This window comes from Equus caballus, chromosome 18 (assembly GCF_041296265.1).
Source record: "Equus caballus isolate H_3958 breed thoroughbred chromosome 18, TB-T2T, whole genome shotgun sequence".
Classification (NCBI taxonomy): Eukaryota; Metazoa; Chordata; class Mammalia; order Perissodactyla; family Equidae; genus Equus; species Equus caballus.
The window spans coordinates 40,205,294-40,228,483 of record NC_091701.1 but is presented as its reverse complement, the minus strand read 5'-3'; the positions used below and the strand labels follow the sequence as shown (position 1 = coordinate 40,228,483).

The window sequence follows — 23,190 nt, the reverse complement described above, 5'->3', positions numbered from 1 at the left end:
TGGGCTGGGATAAAGATGGGCTAGGCTGACTGATTTAAAAAGAAATCTCAAAGCCTAAAAGTCTCAAACCACCATCTGCCAGATATTTTTGTGCAGAAAAGAGAAGGCAGCGATTACTTTCTACCTCAGATACATAAACATGATTAAGGAAGGATCATGGGTCTTCTTCCCAGTTGGCCCCCTGCCAGGTCCAGAGGCTATAAATAGGATGGCAGAGCAGTAACTGATCAGCACACGTTAAAGGAGAACATGTCTCCATCAAGTCATTCTCTTTTCTATATTCTCTGCAACAATATTTAGAGTTCAGTAACCTTTCAAAGCGATTGTTTGGAAAAAATTCTTTGCCTCAGAAGAAAAGGAATTCTCCAGAAACATGGAACATCATAAGTCATACACGGTGGTGAAAAAGTAAGTATATTTGTGTGCAAAATGCTTTCTCATTCAAGATTAGTTCGCTGCTGCTGCTGCTGTTTTTAATCCTCAGTCAAATTCTTTTGTGATTCTGAGGCACGTCTGCACCGTGAGTCAGTTTGTGCTCCATATGAATTGGAAATGAACACTAAGTTAGCAGGGAAACAACCCCAAAAAAAAAAGTAACATTTGAAAAAAGGGTCTTTAATCTTGTCTTGAGCTTTCATTGACATTTTTTACCCATGCAAATTGTCTTTCAAAATTTAGGATAATTGAAAAATGTTGCTCATAAAACATCTGATACTTTCCTGCTGTGGTCAAGACATGAAGACAAAGATCCTTTGTATTATTTTGAACACTAAAATATGTGACTGACTACTCAGTTTGTTGAATACCAACAGAATAGATTATTTTAATAACACAAAGAAGAGGAAGAGATGTATTTCAAAGATTTTATTAACATTCTTCATATGAAACAAACACCCTCATTTTCCAAATCAAATGAAATCTACAGGGGGAAACGCAATACACGACTTGCTATAGGGTCAAGCACTCAAGCAACTTTACCAACTTCTCTCTCTGAAACCTGCAAGGACAGAACCAACGCAGTCTCACTTGGAGACCAACCAGCTCGGCCCAGCCCTGAGTGCCTCCCTTCAGAGCACTACACTCATGACTGCTCCCCAGATAGCTCCGGTTTGTGGTGATGATTATCATGTTTTCCTAACGAGGGTCCAATATTTTGACTTACTATTTTTGAAATCACTTCAACATAATGTTTATATTTTAAATGAGCTTGCCATCTAACTTCATTCATTAAATGATGCCAGAAATGAAATTCTACACAACTCAAATCACACCTCTTTTAACTATTGTCTTTTCTATTATCATCAAATGATCCTCAGGTCCCAAGAATCTGGAGGTGAACACTGTGTCACCAGCATATTTACATGAACACGTACGTGCTGGGCACTGCCCTAGGTCTTCCACATTTACCATCTCATTTAATCCTCACAACCACCTCATGAGGCAGGTATTATCTCCATTTTACAGATCAAGACACTGAGAGATCCGAGGCCCCAGCTAGTAAATGGAGGGCCCAGGATTCAAAGCCAAGGGGTCTGGCTTCAGAGCCAGCACTTAGATGCTAAGCTATTAGCATTTTAATTAAAAATAACAATATTAACATAACCACATTAGGTTAGCGCTAGGCCATAATTATCTGTATATATTCATTGTAGTGGCTGGCTGCACGAAACAAACCATACCAAGGCCTCCTTTTCACTCTCATGGGTAATACAGTGAGGAAAAGATTCTCATTTTGGGAGACAGTGGTAGAAGTAGCCAAAAACAAGCATTATGATAAGTCTACTAAAATACACTTGTCAGGGGGGCCAGCCCCGTGGCCGAGTAGTTAAATTCACTCGCTCCGCTTTGGCGGCCCAGGGTTTCACGGTTTGGATCTTGGGCGTGGACGTGGCACAGCTCATCAGGCCATGTTGAGGCGGCATCCCACATGCCACAACTAGAAGGACCCACAACCAGATTATACAACTATGTACTGGGGGGATTTGGGGAGGAAAAAAGCAATTAAAAAAAAAAAAAGAAGATTGGTAACAGTTGTTAGTCCAGGTGCCAATCTTTAAAAAAATAAAATAAAATAAAATAAAATACACCTGTCAGGAAATTTCCAGAGGTTGAAAAGGTTTCAGACAAGGATTGTCTAGGAAGTTACTAGATGACATTTAGAGTTTTGAGAACTTGCTTATATAGTCACGCACTGCATAATGTTTTGGTCAACAATGGACCGCATGTATGACGGTGGTCCCATAAGATTAGTGCCATATAGCCTAGGTGTATATTAGGCTACACCATCTAGGTTTGTGTGAGTACATTCTATGATGTTTGCATGAGAAAATCGCCTAATGACTCCTTTCTCAGAATGTATCCCCATCGTTAAGCAATGCATGACTGTAGTTGTAACAGTAGGAAACCATCTTCAATTTTCATAAAGACATCACACACCTATAAGAGGATGTGGAAACTTTCACTGTATGTACGTTTTGTAAGCATCTGAGAGAGGAATGGTGGTCCCCTCTCCTTCCCTGCAGCACTGCCAACCTCAGCTCTAGTTCAGGCCTTCGGCATCTCTCACCTGGTTCCCAGTGGAATCCCAGCCTCTACTTTCCTCTTCTTTGAATTCACCTTCTGCACCGCCACAGAAGGGATCCAACAGTGTTCACATTGGCCTGTCTGTGTTGCTTATCTGCTTAAACCTTTTCAGTGGCCCCTCTGATCTGTAGGTCAGGTCTCAGCTTCTAAACCTTGGCCACCAGGCCTGTTCACAATGCCTGGCTCCAACATGGGCCACTCCTTGCCGTGCCCTCAATGCCCCAGCAACCAGCCTATAGTCTCCACCCACGCTGTTCTCACTAAAGGGCCTTACTTGCCCTTTTATCTGGATTGCTCCTTCTATGCCTCCAACCTTAGACTCTGCTGGCTTAATTCTGCTCATTCTTAAAGATTCCATTTGGGCAGCACCACCCCTCCAGAAAACTCTCCCTACCTCCTGGCTCCCCTCTTTCCTTGACTTTCTCTACCTGCCAGGCTGGGCTAGATATCCTCCTTGAAGACCCTACAGCACGCATAGCCTGTGGAGTCTACGCTGTACTGACTTGATCTGTCCGTTTTTCTCAGTTGCCTTCAGTTTCTCACAGGGATGGGCTACGTCATATCCATCTTTGGATCTCCAGAGCCAACTGTTGTCTGCCCCTTTTATCCTCCCATCCTTTCCTAAACTCTAAACAACCATGTCCCTTTCACGATCATTGCTGATCTGACTGCACAGATGGGAAGAAGTGTGGACAAGTGGAAGACATCCTACCTTCCAGTTTCCAGCAGAGAGGTTCTGGAGAGATCCGGCAGAGCCTTCCAAGGTGGCTGGGTTGGAACTTTCTGCTAGAAGAGTCAGATATGGTTTTACCACTGACGGATGCCACAGCATTTCAACCCCTTTGGGGGACTTCGACAGTCCTGGGATAGGACCAACTCCATCCCACTGAAAGACAAAGAGCACACCTTAAATGGAAGCAAATGAACACACTCTCCTACACATGAAAACATTCCTCTGCTGGACTCAGCTATAGCTATGTAGAATCACTGTGTCATGAAAAATTTTTTTTCTTGCCAAATATGTGATTTCTTACTCCCAGAAAAATGAAACTTTAGAGTTTCACATCAAATAAAATGCTAACTTGATCCTCTTGTGGCGTTCTCTTTTTCTTTTTCTTCTTCTTCCCCCAGCAGCTTGGCTCCGAGTCTTTGCTGGGAGACTCTTTTCCTAGTAAGTCATCCAATTCGTTCAGCCCCAGCAGCCGGGCCTGAGGGACCTCCAGTTCCAGCCGATAGGACAGGTTCCTCAGGGTGCACACGCAGTTCTCCACGGTCTGAAACCCAGCATGGCATGTAATTAAAACCATTGTAGCACATCAGTGCAGAGTGCTTCTGTACTGAACACCAGTGATACTAAATAAACACAGAATATGAAACAACTGCTTTTTACCAATGGGAACTTGAAACAATCTAAAGAAAGAAGGATAATTCTAGAATTTTTGTGGGATACAGAGCGCAGAGCCATCCTCAGTACATCTGAGGATCTGACGTCATGCTGAGTAAAGTGCACAAGGCTCTGGAAGAGGAAATGCCCATTGTTTCTGCTTCAGGGCTGCTGCAGTGGCAGAAATGCACCCAAGCTGCCAGAACCTCACTCCTTACCACTGGAAATCCTCATCATGACAACAGGTGCCACCAACTCCGTCACTGGGCACAGCTTGTCCCCTCAAGTGCCATCCTTGTCTCCTCCTTCCATCTACCAACTCTCCCTTCCCTCTGTGGAAAGTTTCGTGATCTCTTTCTCTGTTGATATTTTGCCTTCTGTGCATGGTCTTTGTTCCTTAAAGTCTACATCAGACCTCTAATTGGGAGGCCAACTGTCACTTCAATTGACAGTGTCTAGAACCAAGTTCAGCTTTTGCCTAGCAGCTCCCCTTCCAACTTGCCTACTCCTCTCAGTTTCCTCTGCAGATCTTTTGGTTCAATGAGGCTCAAATAAAACTTGGCCATCACCTTGAACTCCTTCCCTGCCTTCTCCCCAAGACTACCACTCATCACTCTTCTTTTTCTCTCTTAGAAACAAATTTATGACCCAAGGCCTACATATGGTCTCTCCTTTTCAGGCCCATGCTGAACACCAAGTACCCAGCACGTCTTGGAACTCCTGACACTTTCAGTCCATCTTTCCTGTTTCTTCCCACCTTCCTAGCCCCTGCTCCTACAGCAGATCCTGGATGGCTGTCACAGCTGAAAAACGATGAGTAGAATGCCCTGTGCTAGGGTAGGGATGGAAATAAAGGAGAGGAGGATAAGGGGTTCATGCTGGGAATAGACTGACCAGCAGGGCAATAGAGCGAGGGGGTGAAGGCCAAGACTGAGTATGTAGAGGGACATCCAAAGTTGGTGCTGGGGTGAGGGCTGTGGACTGCACTGGGGCAGGAAGGGCAGAGAGGTCGGGGGGATTAGAGTGCCTTGACCAGGAACTTCCATTCAGTAGATACTCCAATACAGACGGAGGTGACTCTAGCAGCAGGAGATACAGAATTGGAGGGAACAGCAGCAGAGACAATCACCATGACAATGAGCCCAGGAGAACTACAGAGAAAGTCAGTGCCCTGCCACCCCGTGGTAGGTCCTTTACCACAGGGAATTATTCAGTCTTCATGGTTCTAAGGCTATTTTCTTAAGGTGTCCTGTCCCTGTTAACTTGTGATGTTTAGAGACTCTCCCTTTAATCTGGAGTGTAGCCCAATGAGGAGGAGAGGCTCAAGAATTCCAGAAAGAATCAATGGCATGCAAACAGTGGTGTTAGCAGCTGCTGTCATCTGCCACCACGCCCCTGACATGGCCAGGCAGGCACTGACCTTGCTGTCGTAATCGGACGTGTTCACGCACGTGTGGATCACATACAGCAGTGAGTCCACCAGCCCCTCACAGGATCGCATTTGCTTCCGCGCTTCCTCCCCGGCGGAGCTGAGGTTCCTAAATGGGCAGAGAGGTGGCAGCTGCTGAGATGAACAACTTCCTCATTAGCCACCGAGCCTTACCTTCACGACTGGAGAGGACGGACAACAGATAGCAGCCATGCAGATCTGGTGTGAGGAGGCATTTTGAATTTGCATTTTAACATCATGAGAGCTCACAATTACAGCTAGCTCCCCATTATCTGCACAAACAGAAGGGAGCAGGGGCATTTGAATTTTGCATCTCTCTTGTGACAGGCCACTTTCTAACCTCCTAAAATAATCATTTGGGAGACTATCCTCCTCAGTTTCCTCATATGTAAAAAGAAGAGAATAACAACTACCTCATAGGGTTGTTGTGAGGGGTAGATCAGCTGCTGCAGATCAAGCAGTTAGAGAAGCGCCCACCGTATAAAAGGATGCTTGTTAGCGGTGGCTGTTATTTTTAGACATGCTCTGCCTTCCTTGTTAGGCCACAAGGTTCTTGCAGTCCTTTGTGCCTATTATAATGTTTTGCATGTAGTAGGTGGTTATAAATGCTTCTTGAATGAACAGAAGAAACATCATTTCTTGTATAAACACTTCAAGTTAAATACGAACATCTGTTTATGCAAGAATTTTCCCCAACTTTTCAATTATAAAAAACTCTGAAAATTCTTTTAGGTCTTACCCATATTGAAATTTTTGATATTAATTCACCTTCATGAATTGATACCAAATTCTAAGGATGTATTTCATGCTCCATTAACAAGGGTTCTAGGCTAAACGCTGACATTTTGCAAACCTTAGACTAGATAAGGGGAATCTGGAATGACTTTTCTTTTCACCTTTGTTTTTCTGGGTCCAGAGAGACACTGTCACCTGTGGTCCCTTTTCTGTTCTTATCTTGTATCACCTCTCAGCAGCACTCAACAGCTTACCTCTTCTGCTCTCCTGTGAGCTCCTGGGGCCCTATACTCCTCTGATTTTCCTCCCATCTTGCTGCCTTTCCTCCTCAGCCTCTTCTGCCTGTGGTCCCTCTGGAGTGAGCAGGGCTACTTTGGTTCCTTCTTGGCCTCCTTCTGCTCTTTGTTTTTAATACAATCTATGGACCCACGACTCCCCAACATCTACCTTTAACCTAACCCTTCTCTAGAACGCCAGACTCATTTATCCAACTGCTTTCCTGACATTACCACATGGATAGCTAATTAAGCATCTCAAAATGGACATGGCCAGAATTCTCAACTGCTCATCTCTCCACCCTTTCTTCTCCCCTCTGCCTGAGCTTATCAACAGTACTTTCGTGCTCCCAGTCAATCCAGCCAAAGATCTAGGCATTCTCCTTCTTTCTCCCCTTTTCGTTGCTCCTTATATTTAATCTACTAGCAAACCTTGTCAACTCTCCCTCCACAGAATACTCCCAATCCACCTACCTCTCTCCAGAACCTGATCTAGGCCCCTCGCCTCATTTGCCTGGATCTCTACAACAGCCTCATCTTCCTGCCTCCACTGTTGCCCATACTTAGTCTTCCACATGGCAGCCCGAAACCAGTCCCATCACTCCTGTGATGAAAACCCTTTGGCAGCTTCTGACGGCACCTGGAATATAGTATAAACTTCTTCCTCTGATTTAAAAAATGCTACAGAACTGCGTGCCTCTCTGTGCCTTGCCCATTAAGCTCCAGCTGCAAGCTCATTCTTGTCCCAGGACCTCCACGCTACCTGTTCTCTTTGCCTAGAATGCCCGTCCTCCTCGCCTCCTGTGCATAGCTCCTTGTGGGACTTCAGATCTAGGCTTAAATTTCACCTCCTATGAGAGACCACCTGACCATCAAAGCAACCACCTAATAACTCTTATGTCACTCATTTTTTTTATGGGACCTGTTATTTTCTTGTTTATTTATTTATCTGTCTTCTTGGGTAGACTGTGGTTTTATGAGAGCAGGGACCTAGCCTGTTTTGTTCATCATTAACTTCACACAGAAGGCTTTCATCAAATGTTTATAGCCCTGAACCACCAGGGGAGCCTGAGCACGCGTCCTGCCTCTGGGCTTTCCTGGAAGCCTGGCAGGCTAGCTGAGGCTCGGTCACAGCCTCCCTGGATCCAGGTGAGGGGAGAGGATGAGATGCTCTCCTAGGAATCATCAGTAGGCCATATGACCTGCTCTGAGATGCAGGCATCTGAGTTAGAGAGCTGGCCTGTTTTCCAGGATCCTGACCCTCTCTCATACCCTTCTCCAACTTCCTCTCTCCACCTCCTTTCTAATTAGGGGCTGACAGTCACCTGGCACAATAGTAGAAGGCTTCAGAGCAGCAGCTCGGGCCCCTCCCTCCCTCTCTCAAGCTTTCCGGTGTAGAGATGCTCAGACATCTTGGCTCAAAAGTTAAATGGCGGCCACTGTGTGTCAGACAACACTAAGCCCTTTATATAAGCCGACTCTTCACAACTCTGAGATGGTATTATTATCCCTATCCTAAAGATGAGGAAACCGAGGCTCAGAATGGGACGTAAGCCAGGCTGAGGCCAGAGCACATCTTGTTGTCACCATGCCTGTCTGGCCCAAGGCTTCTGTTTCAAGTTCCCAGGGCATTGTAAGGCTGGAAAACTGGGCAGAAATTGAGCTGATGAGTGTTAATGGCAAATAATAAGCAATATTGTGTACACGTAAAGGAAGCTTCATGGATTTTAAATTCTAAAGATAAAGACTGAAAATAGTATTCGGGCTTATTTTCATTTATTTATAAAACTCAAACCCAGTAATTGTTTAAACCACACTTTTTTGTACTCTTTTAAAAGCAAAAAGGTTCTAACCATCACATTTTGAGTTTAAGCAAAAACCAGGCTGCAAACACATTAAGCAATCAGAATGCAATAACCAGAAAAATGCTGTTAAAGTGGAAAACACTGGAATTTTGGCAGTAATTTCAGGCTGAGGGGGCCTTTTTGATTAATTCACAGAAGAGTCATTTCTAAGATAACATCTTCTTTAGGCCAATAGTCTGTGCTGATGGTGTTTTCCTCACAGGATAACAAAGTCCAATGGCCTGAATTTTGAAACAAACTTGGAAACTAAGACAGCTGTTAATAAAATGAAGTAAATCTTTCTAAAATCAATTTACCTATGATACTATTGTAATTATCTGTGTAATTAATACACAGAATTAATTGGAAAGAAGAAATAAAGAATTTACCTCAGACAACCTGTCGTATTACGCAGAACGAGGGAAGTCTGAAATTTAATTTTATGATCATCATCAAAAGAAGAGTTATTCCATCCAGAATGTGGAACAATCACAGTGTTTGTTAAGGTTGAGAGAGCATCTCGAATGATTGTCATCTTTACGGCATCACATGAGGATAAATTCCAAAGAACTCCTAAAAAATGAGATTTAAAAAATCAAACAATTAGAGATCCTGCAGTTTTAGAAATAAAACAAACATATCAGCCTTAATTGATGTGAACTCAGTCTGTTCCAAAGCTAATTTACAGCCTATTTGCTGGAGATGGACCCCTAATAAAAGTTGAGTGAACATATGTGAACTTCCGGCAGTATATTTCAAACTCACAATATTCCCTCTCTTAAGTTTTAGAGCCTATGTATTTAACCCAAAAGATGACTGTGGCTTTTGCAAAGCAAATTAGAGTTACTCTGTAGGGGGCTGGGGGGTGGGGGTGGGGGTTACAATCCAACCACGGGTCATAACTGTGGCTCACTGCATTGTCCCTTACATTCAATGTTCTGTGTGACAAACCATTTTTAGAATTTAGTTCTTGGAAAAAGTTTCTCTTACTTGAAAGACTGACATGTTTCTCTTCATCTTGCTTCCTTTTCTTACTTTTGCTACTGGGAAGCTCAAGCCTAAATATAATGTGTGCAGTAACTTTACTGGCACAGGGCGTGGTTACATTTGCTTCATCTTCCTTATTTAGATAAGGTTTAAACATTTCCATTTCCACTTTAAGAGTTTTATTACCATGTGTTTTAGAAGTGCAAGTTACTGCCATATGCTTTTGGATATAGGCAAGATTCACAATAAATTAAAAGTCACCTGTACTGTAATTCGTATCAAGATTGCTAGGGTAACAGACCTTAAATGTAGCTTACTAGAGTGTTATCTAAATTGTTAGCATATTAGAAGATCTTATGTGTCAACTATGAGATAGGTTAAATTATTGTTTTAGCATACATTTTCTAATTATTACTCTCTCAGAAATGAGAGAAAATTCAGGATTATACCTACTCTAATAGCATTTTCACATCAATGTGTTTTCCTAAGTAAGAGGGAAGCAGGTGGAGGAGAAATGGTGCAACTGCTTTTCTCTGCACTTGGAGCTCTATATTCCTGATGTATCCTTGGCAAGTTGCTAGTCTGCACAGTGCTCTTAGAACAATCAACACAGAAATGCTTGTGGCCCTGTGGAGGGGAAGCAGTTGCAAAGTCTGCCCATGTCCATGGGAGCATGTCAGGCTTGCGAACATGATGAATCCAGAATGCTGGGCCAGAGACAAGACCGAGAACTGCTCCTCCGGAGAACTGCATGGTGACCCAAGGAGCTGGCTTGGAAACTGTCTGCTCAGCCTTCTTGGGGCCTGGCGAAACTGCAGGGCCCTTTATAAAGGAGGGAAGTGTGAGAGAGCTGACCGGGACTTTTTTCTTTTTGGAGGAAGGAGAGGTACGAGCAAACGGCTAGAACGAAAGATGGGAAACACTACTGCCTATAAACCTGAGGACCACCCCCCTCCCTGGCACGTCTGCCCTGACCCAGCCACACACTGCAGAGGAAATGGTCAATAACAGTGGCTAATGCTTGGGCTGCATGCTGGGAAAACGCTCTGGGCCCTGTGTTCTGTGTTCTGCTCTGCCCCTGGTCCACTTGTCTCCTCTTTCACTTGGCTTTGACAATGGACCTCACTGACTGGGTTTCCCTTGTTCTCCGAAGACTTTCACCATTCTCTGCTCCTACCCTCTGCGGTGGGGTAGCCCACCATAACCACAGCCTTTCAGGACCTCGGCCTCAGCGGTGGCCCATTTAGTTAGGCCCAGACTGGGAGGGGGACTTAGACAGTTCAGAATCAGCAGAAGTAGAGACCTTGCTTTGTCTCTGAAAGCTTGCTCTGTCCACCATGACAGACCTTTGCTTACATAATTATCTTGGGGCGCAGAACAGATGAGTCCTAGTAAGACGGCAGCACACACTGCAGGTGCTCACGAAATGCATTTTAAATCCCACAGGCGGAGTTATTTCTCATGGATTCTGATAAAATTGCCTAGGTGTTCTACATAAAATGCTTTTAAATTGTGGTCCCTGGATTCTGGCGGTTTCGCTGGACTCACAGGGCAGCCATGGGAGGAGTCGGGGGAGAACTGGAGGCAGGGCTCCGGATCTGCACCCCACTTCACCCAGAGCAGCTCCACACTTACCTGTTCTCAATACTGCGCTTCATCGTGTGTTTCTGTTTGAAAAACGGGTTTTGAAAAGCACTGTCATAGCAGAAAAGTATCAGAGGACTGATGACCACAGAAGGTACCTGGAAGCTAAGGATGAGAAACCTGTCTCTGGAGGTCTGTCCTGACCCAAATCACAGGAGGAGGGAAGAAGACAGAAGAAATAGTGGGTTGAGGCATAGAAAGGCGGGGTGATAGAGGCTGCCGTGAATGAGGCTTTAACATTTCCTGATAACGAGGTCAACCATACTCAACCCAGGGCACCTATGGTAACTGCTGGGGCATGAGGCTAGCCACAGTGGCACCATGTGGCCCAGAGGCCACTGGCAGGGAAAGGTCATTTCCTAACCTCCCTTGCTGACAATTTTATAACATGATTCCTAATGACTTTGGAGCAAATTCTCTTTCTGTCAAAGCCTTTCAAATTCCTCACTCCACGTAATTCAACACACGGGGGAGAACTGCATTTTCCAATAAGCTAAGTTCTACTTCACAGAATAAACGCCTTCCAGTAAAGCTAACTGGAGGGCAAGGTTTATGGAAAGTAAAGCCTATCATGCCATAGGCTATAGCTGTAAAATTAGATACAGCTCTACAGAAAATTAAAACACTGTGAGTCACAAACTTTGGGTGAAAATACAACTAAGAAGAGGGGTGGTTTTCTAGCATATCGGATCTTGCAGTTGATACCTAGAAGTTCTCTGATCGCTGGCAGAAAAGCTGCTTTTTCATGGTTCCACCTCCACTCCTGGCAACTTCAAAGACCTACCTCTGGCAAGAGGGTATTTCCCAGATTTGTAGATTCCCCTGATTTTCCGTGCTGGTATTAGAACTTTGTCCTGCTCTTCCTACTCCTCACCAGGCATTCAGAATGATCAGTGGAGTTATACACCATCCTACAGTTTCCTATTAGCCATTTCATCTACATGGGATCGGACGGTATGAATGTTCCTAAGTCAATATAAACAACAGTAATATCACCATTTACTGTGGTTTTACTCTGTGCCAGGATTGTGTGCTTCACCTGCGATAACCTTAATGAGTCAAGCCACACAAGCACAATTTAAAGTTCATTAGGCAAGTATAACGAGGAACAAATACTCTTATCATCATCCATTCTTTTATATGTCCTGTTACATGTTCGCAGGGCACATAATAGATGCTGAAAAATATTTATTGATGGATCCAATTTAATAGCCTGGATTGGTTCTAGATTTCCCTTTTACTGCCTGCCTCTCAGGCTTAACTTGTATTCCTTCCCCTTCGTGGCTTTTCTTAAAACTGAGTATTCAGTAGCATCTTTAAGGTCTGTAACTATGGGGAGAGGGCAAAACAATCTTCTGCAGCCTTCAGGGAATTTGCCAGCATAGATCTGCCTGTCTTTCACACGAAGACCAAAACACATGGTTGTTGAAGCCACCATCCTCGCTGCGGGGTTAGGAGAAGCCCGTTGCTGCTCCACCTCCCAGAACCAGAAGTTAGGAGTCACACCAACATGCCAGAATCCCCATCCCTCAAACTGCAAAATATCAAGGATCAGTGTTGCCCAATTATAAAATGTTCAATTATTTAAAAATATGTAACCCTTCAGCAGACAAGCTGACTGTGCTATCTGTTGGTCAACTGATATGACTTAATGATCATAAAACCAGTCTACTATAGAAAATTTAGGCTTTCATTTCTACCAACTTCAAAAAATGTCCAAAATTATTCTTGACCAGGGAAAAGGAAAGATTCTATTTGTGCTAAGTCTGTGGCATTCAAGGGACCCACACAAAGGCAGCTTTGTCATCCTGCACTACGAGTTATACCATCCCTTTAATTTTATACTTTACCATGTAACGCAAAGACCTACAACATTTGGCATGGATTTTACTAGCCACTTTGAACATCAAAACAAGTCTCAAGACATTGGTTTTTCTTTCCCTCTTTCTATTTCAAAAATAAGGTTATGGAAAGCCAAAACAACCAGTTCTGATCAACCAATAACAGATAAAGACGGTTCAACTAAACTTAAAAGCCTTAGCTATGGACTGATTAATTTGGCTTTTTTACTCAAAGTAAAAAGCACCATTCTTAAGACCAGCTAATAATACCTGTGTGCACTCCATCTCACTAAGGTAGTAATAGAACAATGTGCTCTCCACTTAGTCTGTCTCGGCCTTCATTTAATGGGTCAGGAAGAATGTTGCTAGAGCAGGAAGTAATGAGTAGGAATCACACCAACTCCCAGAAGCAGCTCGACTGATGAGAAATAGAGAGCTGGGGGATTAGCATTCTCCATCAGCATGATAAACCTCCAGCTCTGACATCCTCACACAAACCGGCTTCAAAAATATTTAGCAGCACACTCCATTATCTCCTGGTTTCTAGAAAGTTAAAAATAAACTATAATTTGGTTTAGGAAGCTTGAGGTTTCTATTTAATTTAAAGCAATTAGCTATTTGTTGTGAGGACTAAGAATATACATATACAAACTAATTTAGAAAATATTAGGGAATTTCCTGCACGTTATTGCAGAAAACGCTGCTTATTCTCTACCACAGGAAAAAGCACACATAATTATGAGTAACCAATAATCACAATGAAATACTGCCATGAGAGATGAAAGTTCATTTTCCCCACAAAGAATGAATAAAGTAATTAAAATACCATTTCACATAAATCCTACGCTGCAGAATTTTGAAAGAGCTCACGTTTACAACGAGCTTTATAGCTACTCTAATGGCCAACTGATAATTTTATAGTCAAATTAGAAACTGATTTGACTGATTAATTAAAATAGCGCTATTTGAAAAATGTATTTCTTAAAGGACATTAAAAACCAACCAAACAGCATTTGGAAATTGCTATTTCTCTGGTAGTAGCATAAATACCTAATAGCCTACACAATTGTTTTTCTTTCTGATATGAGAGAAATCTAAAACCATTAGTTTTTACATAGCATTCAATTTATGTCCTATTTTCTAATTACCAAAAAAGCCCCCAAACACCACAAGCGTCTGCAGGCATTACCAAAAGAAAAATAAACTAGCCCAAAGCACTAGTGCGCTTCAAACATCACCACTGGACACGACCCCGCATTTTCTTTCATGAGCTAGCTTCCTTCTCATTATCTGTTCTTGACGTTCTTGTTTCAGTCATGCTCTTTCACAAGATGGCCACGAGGGACGTCAAACCACCCAAGCCTTCGGAGTGTGAAGAGTATTAAATCAGAGAACAGATGATGAAGTCGTGGCCCCTCTGTTCCTGGCGCAGAGTGAGCGTCATGACAAGTCACTCTCATGACTATGCTTCGGCTCTCCCGGGTCAGGCACACTGCCTGGTCTATACGTTCATCATCTCCTGGCAATTCTGCATCTACGGGCTCCTTGGAACAGGCTGGTGTCATGCATACCCATCCTGCTAGCATTCTTGATAATGAGGGTAGCAATATTAGACTAACAGTGAAAATATAAAACAAGGCTGAAGACTGTATATGAACGTCAGAGTGTGTGTGCATCTCATAAACCCCCAGTCTGTGGGTAACAAGGCAGGAATGTGGCCTCTGAACCTAGGGCTCCTGCCTGCTCCTAGCACATGACCCCACTGTTATTCCCTAGACAGTCTCCCGCTGAGACACTCTGGATCTAGCAACAACGCCTCTCCATTTCTTCTCTATGTAGCTGCCCCTGATGCTCTCCCCTAACCCTGGAAGGGTTTTTATAAACCTCTGTGGCTTTTTTGGGGAATAGAGTGATGTCAAGATGCTATGGCCACCTGCATTCCTGTCCATTACAGCCACACACCTCATGTCTTTTAGAATCATGTTACTTACACTCAAGCATAGTATAGACCTGCACTGTCCAAAATAGTAGCCATTAGCCACATGTGGCTATTGAGCACTTGAAATGTGGCTAGCCCAAACTGAGATGTGCTGTAAGTGTAAAATACACATTGGATTATGAAGACCTGGTATGAAAAAAAAGACTGTAAACATCTCATTAATAATTTTTCTTTTTTCTTTTCTTGAGGAAGATTTGCCCTAATGTCTGTGCTTATCTTCCTTTATTTTTTGTACATGGGTTGCTGCCACAGCATGGCCACCAACAAGTTGTGTAGGTCCACAACCAGGAACCAAAACCAGGCTGCCAAAGTGGAGTGTGCCAAACTTAACCACTAGGCCACAGGGCCAGCCCCTCATTAATTATTTTTATATTGCTTATAAGCTGAAGTGATTATTCTGGAACTATTGGGCTAAAGAAACTACATCATTAAAATAAATAACACTTTTTCCCCCCTTTTTAATGTCTCTACTAGGAAGTTCAGAATTACACATGTCCTGTATTACACTTCTTCTGGAAAATGCTGGCAGACTCTTGTTCACATTATGCCAGACTCTAAGGGAGACACGTAGGCGAGTCCTCTGCTCTCAGGAGGCCTTGCCACAAACAGTTACAACACAGGGCAGCCACGACAAAGCATTCAGGAGTAGGAAGAGCAACAGGCACAGCTCGCAGGTTGTTTGTGCCACATGTCCACATCAGTCCTAACAAAAACGCGGAGCCGCAGGCACTGTGTTTACCACCGGGGAGGCTGGTACTGGGAGGGGTGACTTGCCTGGGGCCACAGAGATGGAAGGAAACAAGTGGATCTGACTCCCAAGCCCACACCCATCCCCTGGCACCACGCTGCCTCTCCCTGGATGTTCTTCTGAGCACAGAAACCTCTGTCTGGTAGAATCAGAGATCACCATATCTGAGCTGGAGCGTGAAGGGCAGAGGTCGGGAAATGCACGTGGGGCTGGGGAAGCCCTTCCAGGTGGACTGTGGCCCTAGGGGGAGCAGGAGTGGGGAGCCTCGAGGCTGGGGCTGGCCTAGAAGGTGAGAACAGGGGCTCCAGATTTGGACTGGCAGGTGGGGAAGTACGGAAGGCAGGGTCAGGTGTGACCGCAGGGATGATGGTGAGGCTGACGGACCAGAAGCAGAGCCTACTTACCAGGCCAGTAGTTTACGGGGGATGTGATGAGGCCCTGAAGGAGTGAGGGGCTAGGAAGGCAAAGAGGAAGGGAGAGTGCTCGTAATGAGAATTTGGAGCTTGGTGCAAACTGCAAACTGAGGGTGGCGGCAAAGATGAGCCAACAGTCTGGCATGTGTGTGAGAATACGGTGCTGTTAACAGAACTGAGGAAATGGAGGGGGGAGGGGGAACAGAGCAGTACAATAAAAAATATCTGCCATTCGTGGCTTCAGGCAAATCACTCAAGCTTTCAACCAGGACTGGAATGCTCTGAACAAATTATGAAACTGAAATGGAATTGAAATAATGGGAAAGCAATTATTACGAGAGTGGGACAAAAGTACTTTCTTCAATTATAGAAATGCCTTTCTCTCAATAAACTGAGGAAAACAAGTCATGGTGGTGTATAAACATTCCCAGGGTGCCTAAGGTGCCACCATCTCAGCAGAGTTCCTTAACTTGTGCAGTGGCCCCCAGGGCCTGGTCCTGCCTTAAAGGCCTACGCCCCTGCAGCCTGGCTAGGCCTGCTTGCTGCATGCCCTGCAGGCGGCACACCTGGTCTCCGGGGTGATGGGTGGTCCTGCTGCCCTGAGGGCTGGTCCCACAGGGAGGCCTGGCCGAGCCAGTCTGGGGGGACCTTGCCTTGTTCCCCTGGTTGCTCCCTGAGATTTCCTGCACATGGCTAGTGCATGCTCCATGTCAGGCATGGGAAAGCTCACTCAGGCCATAGTGGTCACTATCTCGGGTTTCAGCAGCAGTAGTGAGTAGGTGCTCAGGTGATCTGAGCGGAGTTTCCCCGGAGCGGGCTGTGTGGAATGGAAGGCCTGGGCTAGCTGCAGAGGCTGCACATGGTGGGGCCCCAGCCTACATACTCAATTTGAAGGGAATCACTCCTGCTGTTTAAATTTTTCCCCAGCCAAAGGACACAAGTGAGAGATCTTTGGTGTCTTTGGAGAACATAAGGGTTAGTCTACATTTCTGTGATTTTTCAGGTACAAAGGGGATCACAGCACCTTTGAAAAGATCTATCAATTTCTAGAGATACATTTACAGACTCACATTTGCATTTCAACATATTCTTTATTCTAAGTAATTTTCCAACTTCATGGGTAGGTTGAGAGGATTAATGACACAGTGTACTCATTCCGTGCTACGTACCCTGGAAAGGCATTTCCACCAAAAAGAAATCAGGTTTACGGTTTAGAAATGCTGACTGAGACCTGCCTGCAAGGGATGTAAAGGCTGGTTCTTTCTGTTTGTATAAGGGAACACGTCACATGAAGGGAAACGCTCCTAGGAAATCGCTATGATGCAGAGGTGGCAGCGAGGTGGTGACCCAGCCACCCTGGTTCTTCCTCAGGTCACTTTAGCCTCTGACACAACATTAGGTCATTTACACTACCACAGAGATTTATGTGAGAAAAAGTCACTGCAGTTGTATGTTCCACAGCTGACTTTTACGTGTTCCAGGAATGTGCTAATTCCTTTGTATCTGCACTCCATCTTCAACCCAGCGGAAGCTTGGAGACAAAAGTGCCTCCAGTCCTCAGTGACGGGAAATCAGACAGACTCAGAAACTGCAGAGTACTTGAGGGATATGGGCCAGGGCCTCTTGGAAATCTTCTTTTTAGATTTTCTTCATATGCCCCCATCTTCCTCGCATGTACAGGCTGTCCACTCGACCAAGGAGTGCATCATTATGCGGCTTCTCTGGTGCTGGGAAATTCTACTCTGACGATGGCTGACCACCCGAGGTCTGGAGGGACCTCTGAGTCTCTCCACTTGACTGCCTCATTTTGCTCAGCATTCAGAAGCCTACACTCAAAATAGGTCATATTCCACTTGCGGGGTTGAATCTCTTCATACTCAGACTATCAATCTTGAAATACTCACAAAACTGAAATCACATTTCATGTGTTTTCTAAGCAACCTCAAGATTTATGATTACACCTGATCACTAGTTTGATGTGACTGCATAGTGGCCAAACTCAAGGATATTTCTCTATTCTCCTGGGAGAGATTCAGAGAGTAAAGGACATTGTGGGATTTTTTTCTTTTCCCTTTCTGGTAGTAATTTGAAAGATCAAGGGAAAAGACATTTGAAAATGGGCATTGGCACCCCCAGGTTTCGCTCCTGCTCAGCACTTCTTGGGGGCCCGGGGATGGGCTGGGGCGGACAGAGGCAGGGGCAGGCAAGGACCAACTCCAGCCCGCACATCAGAAACCCAACCTCGGGACTTGCCCGTCCAACTTCTCTGGACCTCAGATTCTCAAAGGAGCAGAATAGATGATTTCTTTACGGTTCTTTCCAGTTTAAAGTTCTGGGACTCTGAACTAAGAGTTGTTCTATTTATAATACAGTGTTTTGTCTTGTTACCAATTAAACTTCTTTTGTTTGCCATTTTATTTTTCATTACCAATTTTTACGGTTTGAAACATTAAGTAAATAAGAGCATGCGGTTTCTGTTGCTATGGTTTTATAAATTGGCCAAATGATAAGGAGCCTCCTGACTTGGGCTGGGAATTGGGAGGGGACGTTGCTAGATTTCTGAAAACGACCCATGTAGCTGCTGACAGCTCTGGTGACCCACAAAGGCAGGACAGAAGGTAACAGGCCAACTCCTTTCTGGACCAGAGATTAAATGACTGTCTTGAAGGCATACTAATTAGGACAAGGGGACATGTTTAGTAAATTATTTCATCCTGTAATGTCACGTCACAGTCCAAAAGGCTGAATGCATGCTCACTAAGCTCCTGTTCTTCATTTGCTAAACTTTAGCCCGGCCCATCTACCCTTCCTTAGTGCACACTCATCATTTTCTAATCAATTTACTGTCTAATTAGAAATATGGAGCTAATGATCAGGAAGGGAATATGCCTAACTCCATGTTCTGCATAGTGTCTGGAATCCATTGCTGGCATCCCAAAATTTTTAGATAAACAGTGCGGAAATATTTTACTTAGCCATATGGATGAATAATCAGTTGCTAAATTGGAAGGAACGTGAATATAACAGCAATGTAAACAAAGTCTATTATTATTCAAGAACAAAGGCTACCTTTTGGTATTTGAGACCAGTGTTAATGAGGGGTAAGAGAAGTGTGACGGTTTTGGGACATCTGGTGCATTAAAAGGTAGGCCTCCAGATTCTGTGCAATATCTTCAATTTCTATAGTTTTAAAAAATGATGCTTTCAGGATGCTCAATAACTTGAAACTCATATTTCCCAGCTTAGAAACACTATTTAATTATCTTGAACAAATGAGTTCAACATCTCTTTTCTAGTGACAAGATGTTCCAACTTTCCATCCATAGTTTGTGGCCCAGCAGACATTCATTTTATAACCCAACTGGGGGAACCATCCTTCACCCAGCTTTCAAGTCTAAGCACAATAAATGCAAAATGTACCTTTGTAATAAAAAAAAAGTCTCACCCTGAGCACCCACATATATCAACAACTACTAGAAGAAAAGCTCATTAGCTTTCAACCTGGAAAATGTTCAACACAATGAAGAAAACACAAGAATCATGTTACATATTAGAGAACTACTTTAATCAACAATGACAGCCATACTCTTGGGAAAATATACTTGGCAAAAAGTCTTTTTCCTTTTTTTCCGTGCAAGTAAAGATGTGGCCAAATAAGCAGGCCCTGGGCAATTATTACATTTAAAGCAAAGGCAAGGCATCTTTTTAAAAGAATAGCTAAAATTTCTTTATTTAAGTACATTAAAAATGCTAAACTGAAGCAAACAGGACTAGAAAAAAAGACTTTGGATAATAACTAGGTTGAATTACTTAATATTAAGAATAATAGAATACCTAGTTTCAAGAGGATAGTACAATAATCCAAATAATGCAATATTTTGAACATGACAGTTCACTGTGTTTTATCATCTCATCGTCCTAAGTTGACTATCGTTTCCACTGAAGGATTCTTAGGCTGTACCTACAAAGCCAAGCATCGTGCAAGGTCAGCCAGGACCATAGCAATTTGTGGATGACACTGGCAGAACACGGAAATTTGGAAGGATAACGTTCTGTTTTCAAACGGGGTTTTATGGGAGATAGGCAGCTGATAGGGAATGCTGGGTGACGTGGTCACATAGCGCTCTGCTGCCCATGTTTGGAGCAGACACGCTTTAATGAGGATGGTTCCGACTTTCCTGGTTGGGAGAGGTCTGAGAGGATGGATTTAGGGCCATTCTGAGGCAGAATGAACTCCTGAGGGCTTATCTTCTTGCCTTCTCAAGACATCTCAAGCCTTCTTGTTCCCTTCTGGATAGCTCTGCTACTCAGCCTGAACCCCACAAAGCAATGAGCTCCCTATTCCTAGCAGTTCAAGCACATGATGGGCAGCTGTTTGTGTGGAAGCTGTGCAGGCGATTCATGCAATGATGGCTGATTGGGAAAAACGGATTTTGAGGTCCGCTCCAACCCTGTGATCCTATGATTTAAAGACAGCTTATGAGTATTTGACCTGAGGAAGAGTTAATGAAAGTGCTCAAGGCTCTCTTGATGTTGTCATGCTTTAAAACCTATCAGGGATTGGTCATTCTTAAAATATTACTGAACATCAGTTAAGGTTCGTACCACTAAATTTTGGAACTGAGACATGGAAATAAATAACTTTTCTTGTCTTTATAAATCTTGGCCTACAAATATATGTATACATACAACACACACACATAAGCAACTATGCTAAATTTACATTATGACTTGGTAGTTTCATATTAGCTAGATGATATTTATACACAAATCAAACTGAGGCTGACATTTACTTTGGAACTGGAAATTCACTTCTGACATCCACTGGTCCAACTCCTTTATATATGGCAACTGAGTGAAGTGTTTATATACTGTCACTCCCGTTCTGAAGCAAAGACTACTTTTGAAGAGAACATTTCATAAGCAATCAGGTTCATACATCAGTTTAAAAGTATGGCCAAAAAAAATACTTCTTAAAGCCTGAAAGCTATTGGCAGCTGCTTCCAAAAAAGAACTATCAGAGGTCGTTGCTAGTTTTACATTGGCAGCAATGCCATCTATTGGGGAAACAGCTCTTTTTGCATTAGGAACCTCTCAGAGCCTCCTTTCAAGCCCAGGGTCCATGTCTTAAAACATCTCATGCTCTCAGCGACTAGAAATGATGAAACATGGAGGAGTGCCATCTAAATTAGCACTCACATCCAGGGTGTGTACCAGGTAAATTAGTACATAAAAGCCCTTAGCAGTGAAGTCTGGTTTGACTTCAAACAAATTTGATTCATTTTCAAATGCAAAAGAAATCACCAAACTTTCATGTACTTTTCTTCCCATTTATCATTAACTCTTACAAATTCCTTGAGCTCAGCACAGGAAAGGCACTGCAACAGATTCTTCCAAGGGAAAAATCTCAGAAAGAAAAATCCAGCAGAGACTTATTCCTCCTGTGAGACATCATGACAGAAGAGAAAAAAGCTGTACATCAAGGATGTAAGGACCAAGTCGTGAGAAATCTGCCTAGTTAATCAAAAGAGAAGCAAATCTGAGCAGAAGCTGTGCTTCTAACATCAGGTTGTCCCTGGGTCACCTCTGACTCGCCGGGGAGCTCACATGGATCCTTCAGCCTCGTTGGCTGCACAGGTGTGTTACTGGGAGAGGATACCTGGACATTACATAGTGAGTTCAAAGGGGGAGGAAAGAAACATCAAACAAGGAAAGAAAATACTCACATACTGCAAATAACACTGCGTCCTTTATGCCTCCATAACACAATCACAGCGAAAGGCTAACTTCTGGGAGGGATATGTCTATATTCTTTTCTCTACTTCATTTAGTTTGTTCTAATTTTCATTTTATACACACGTACATTCACATGTACGTGTGTATAAATATTTTTTAGTGTGAGAGCGTGAGGTGCCTCAAAAGCATTTTGGAAAGACGGAGTATATACTAATGCATCAGTATCTAATTTAGATGTGCTAAAGCATTAATACTCAAACTACACTAAGGCAGGCAGTCCAATCCAGAGTTGAAGATTATACATAAAGTGTATTTTACCTTTAGTACCTAAATTTCATGCCTTATTTGGAACACAGGGTACTGTATCTTGAAAATTAATAACTTATGAGAAAGCTGATTCGCCTTAAATATTAGGTTCCTGATGGTTTGCTACATTCTCAAGTATTACTGAATTATACCTGACAGAACCTTGACCTCTGATTTCATAACAGGAGGCAGTGGGGAAGGGGATTAATCTTGAAAAGTGCTATTAAAATTTTTTAAATTAAATTTTCAAGCATGAAAAATAATATAGCAATTATAAAACACATGCCCAGGTACCCACCATCTAGCTTTGTTAAATATTAACATTTTATCTTGTTTCAGAGTTCTTTCTTTTTAAAGAAACAGAGCCGGGTTATACTTCCCAATTCCATTTTCTCCCATGCCCCCACCAAGAGAACCATTATCCTGAAGCTATCTTGTATCACTCCAATGAAAAATTTTAACTTTACTGCATATGCATATATGAAGAAATAATTTATAGCCTCAAACTGCATATTTAAAAACTTTACACAAATAGTATCATGCTGCACTTGTCATTCTGGAAATGTTTCCAGAGATTTATCTATGTTGCTACAGATAGCTCTAATGCATTTATTTTAACCCTGTATATGTGCTTTCATTGTGTGAACGTACTGCCATTTATTTAGTCATTTTCCTACCAATGAATACTCAGTATTTCCCCCTAATCGTCTATGATAAATAATGTCGTCATTAATTTGCACCATCAGTCTTTCACTTGGACCGCAAGCACTCTTGAATCCCTGATGGTGCTGCAATGGCCAGTCTCTCAAGCTAAGGCATCACTCAGTTCCTCCGGGCCCCTCACTCTCCAATGGTCTCCCACTGGACCATCATGCCTTGACCATGAACTCTTTCTCTAATTGTTCCCTCTTCTTCATCGCCAACCCCTTTTATTACTGATACACTTCAAGTTGTTATCTCTAGACTACTGAGCTCCTCTTGGCCTCTCAGTTGCCAGGCTCATCTCCTTCAAATCCACCCTCCACTCCACTGCTCGCTGGAAGAATGCATTTAAAAGCCCAAACTGGCCGAACCATGTGCTAGAATCACTCCCACTGCATGTGGGACACAGGTTCCTCACCAAAGTTCCCCAAACCAGGCTTGCATTTCTCTCTGGCCTGGTCTCCCTCCAGAATCCTCCTGCTGGTAGCTCCATCCTTGTATCCCATGCTGGCTCCAGGCCTCTGTGTCTGACTGGAAATATCT

The 23,190-nt window shown here is 43.4% G+C and overlaps 1 protein-coding gene and 1 long non-coding RNA gene across 51 annotated transcripts in view; one reads left to right on the top strand and one right to left on the bottom strand.

Annotated features, from left to right (window-relative positions):
* The window catches only part of PKP4 (plakophilin 4), a 228,323-nt gene that overhangs the window by 15,781 nt on the left and 189,352 nt on the right, over positions 1-23,190 (bottom strand). For all 50 annotated transcript variants that reach the window (XM_070241002.1, XM_070240982.1, XM_070240998.1 and 47 more), the window contains 4 exons: positions 8,661-8,844; positions 5,388-5,505; positions 3,666-3,857; positions 3,296-3,469 (listed from right to left, as the gene is read on the bottom strand). In XM_070241002.1, coding sequence (XP_070097103.1) covers positions 3,296-3,469; positions 3,666-3,857; positions 5,388-5,505; positions 8,661-8,844 — 668 coding nt within the window. The remainder of the gene's footprint in view (positions 1-3,295; positions 3,470-3,665; positions 3,858-5,387; positions 5,506-8,660; positions 8,845-23,190) is intronic.
* Positions 219-2,044, top strand: LOC138918653 (uncharacterized). Its single transcript, XR_011428234.1, has 2 exons — positions 219-408; positions 679-2,044. It is a non-coding gene; the product is annotated as an uncharacterized lncRNA (long non-coding RNA).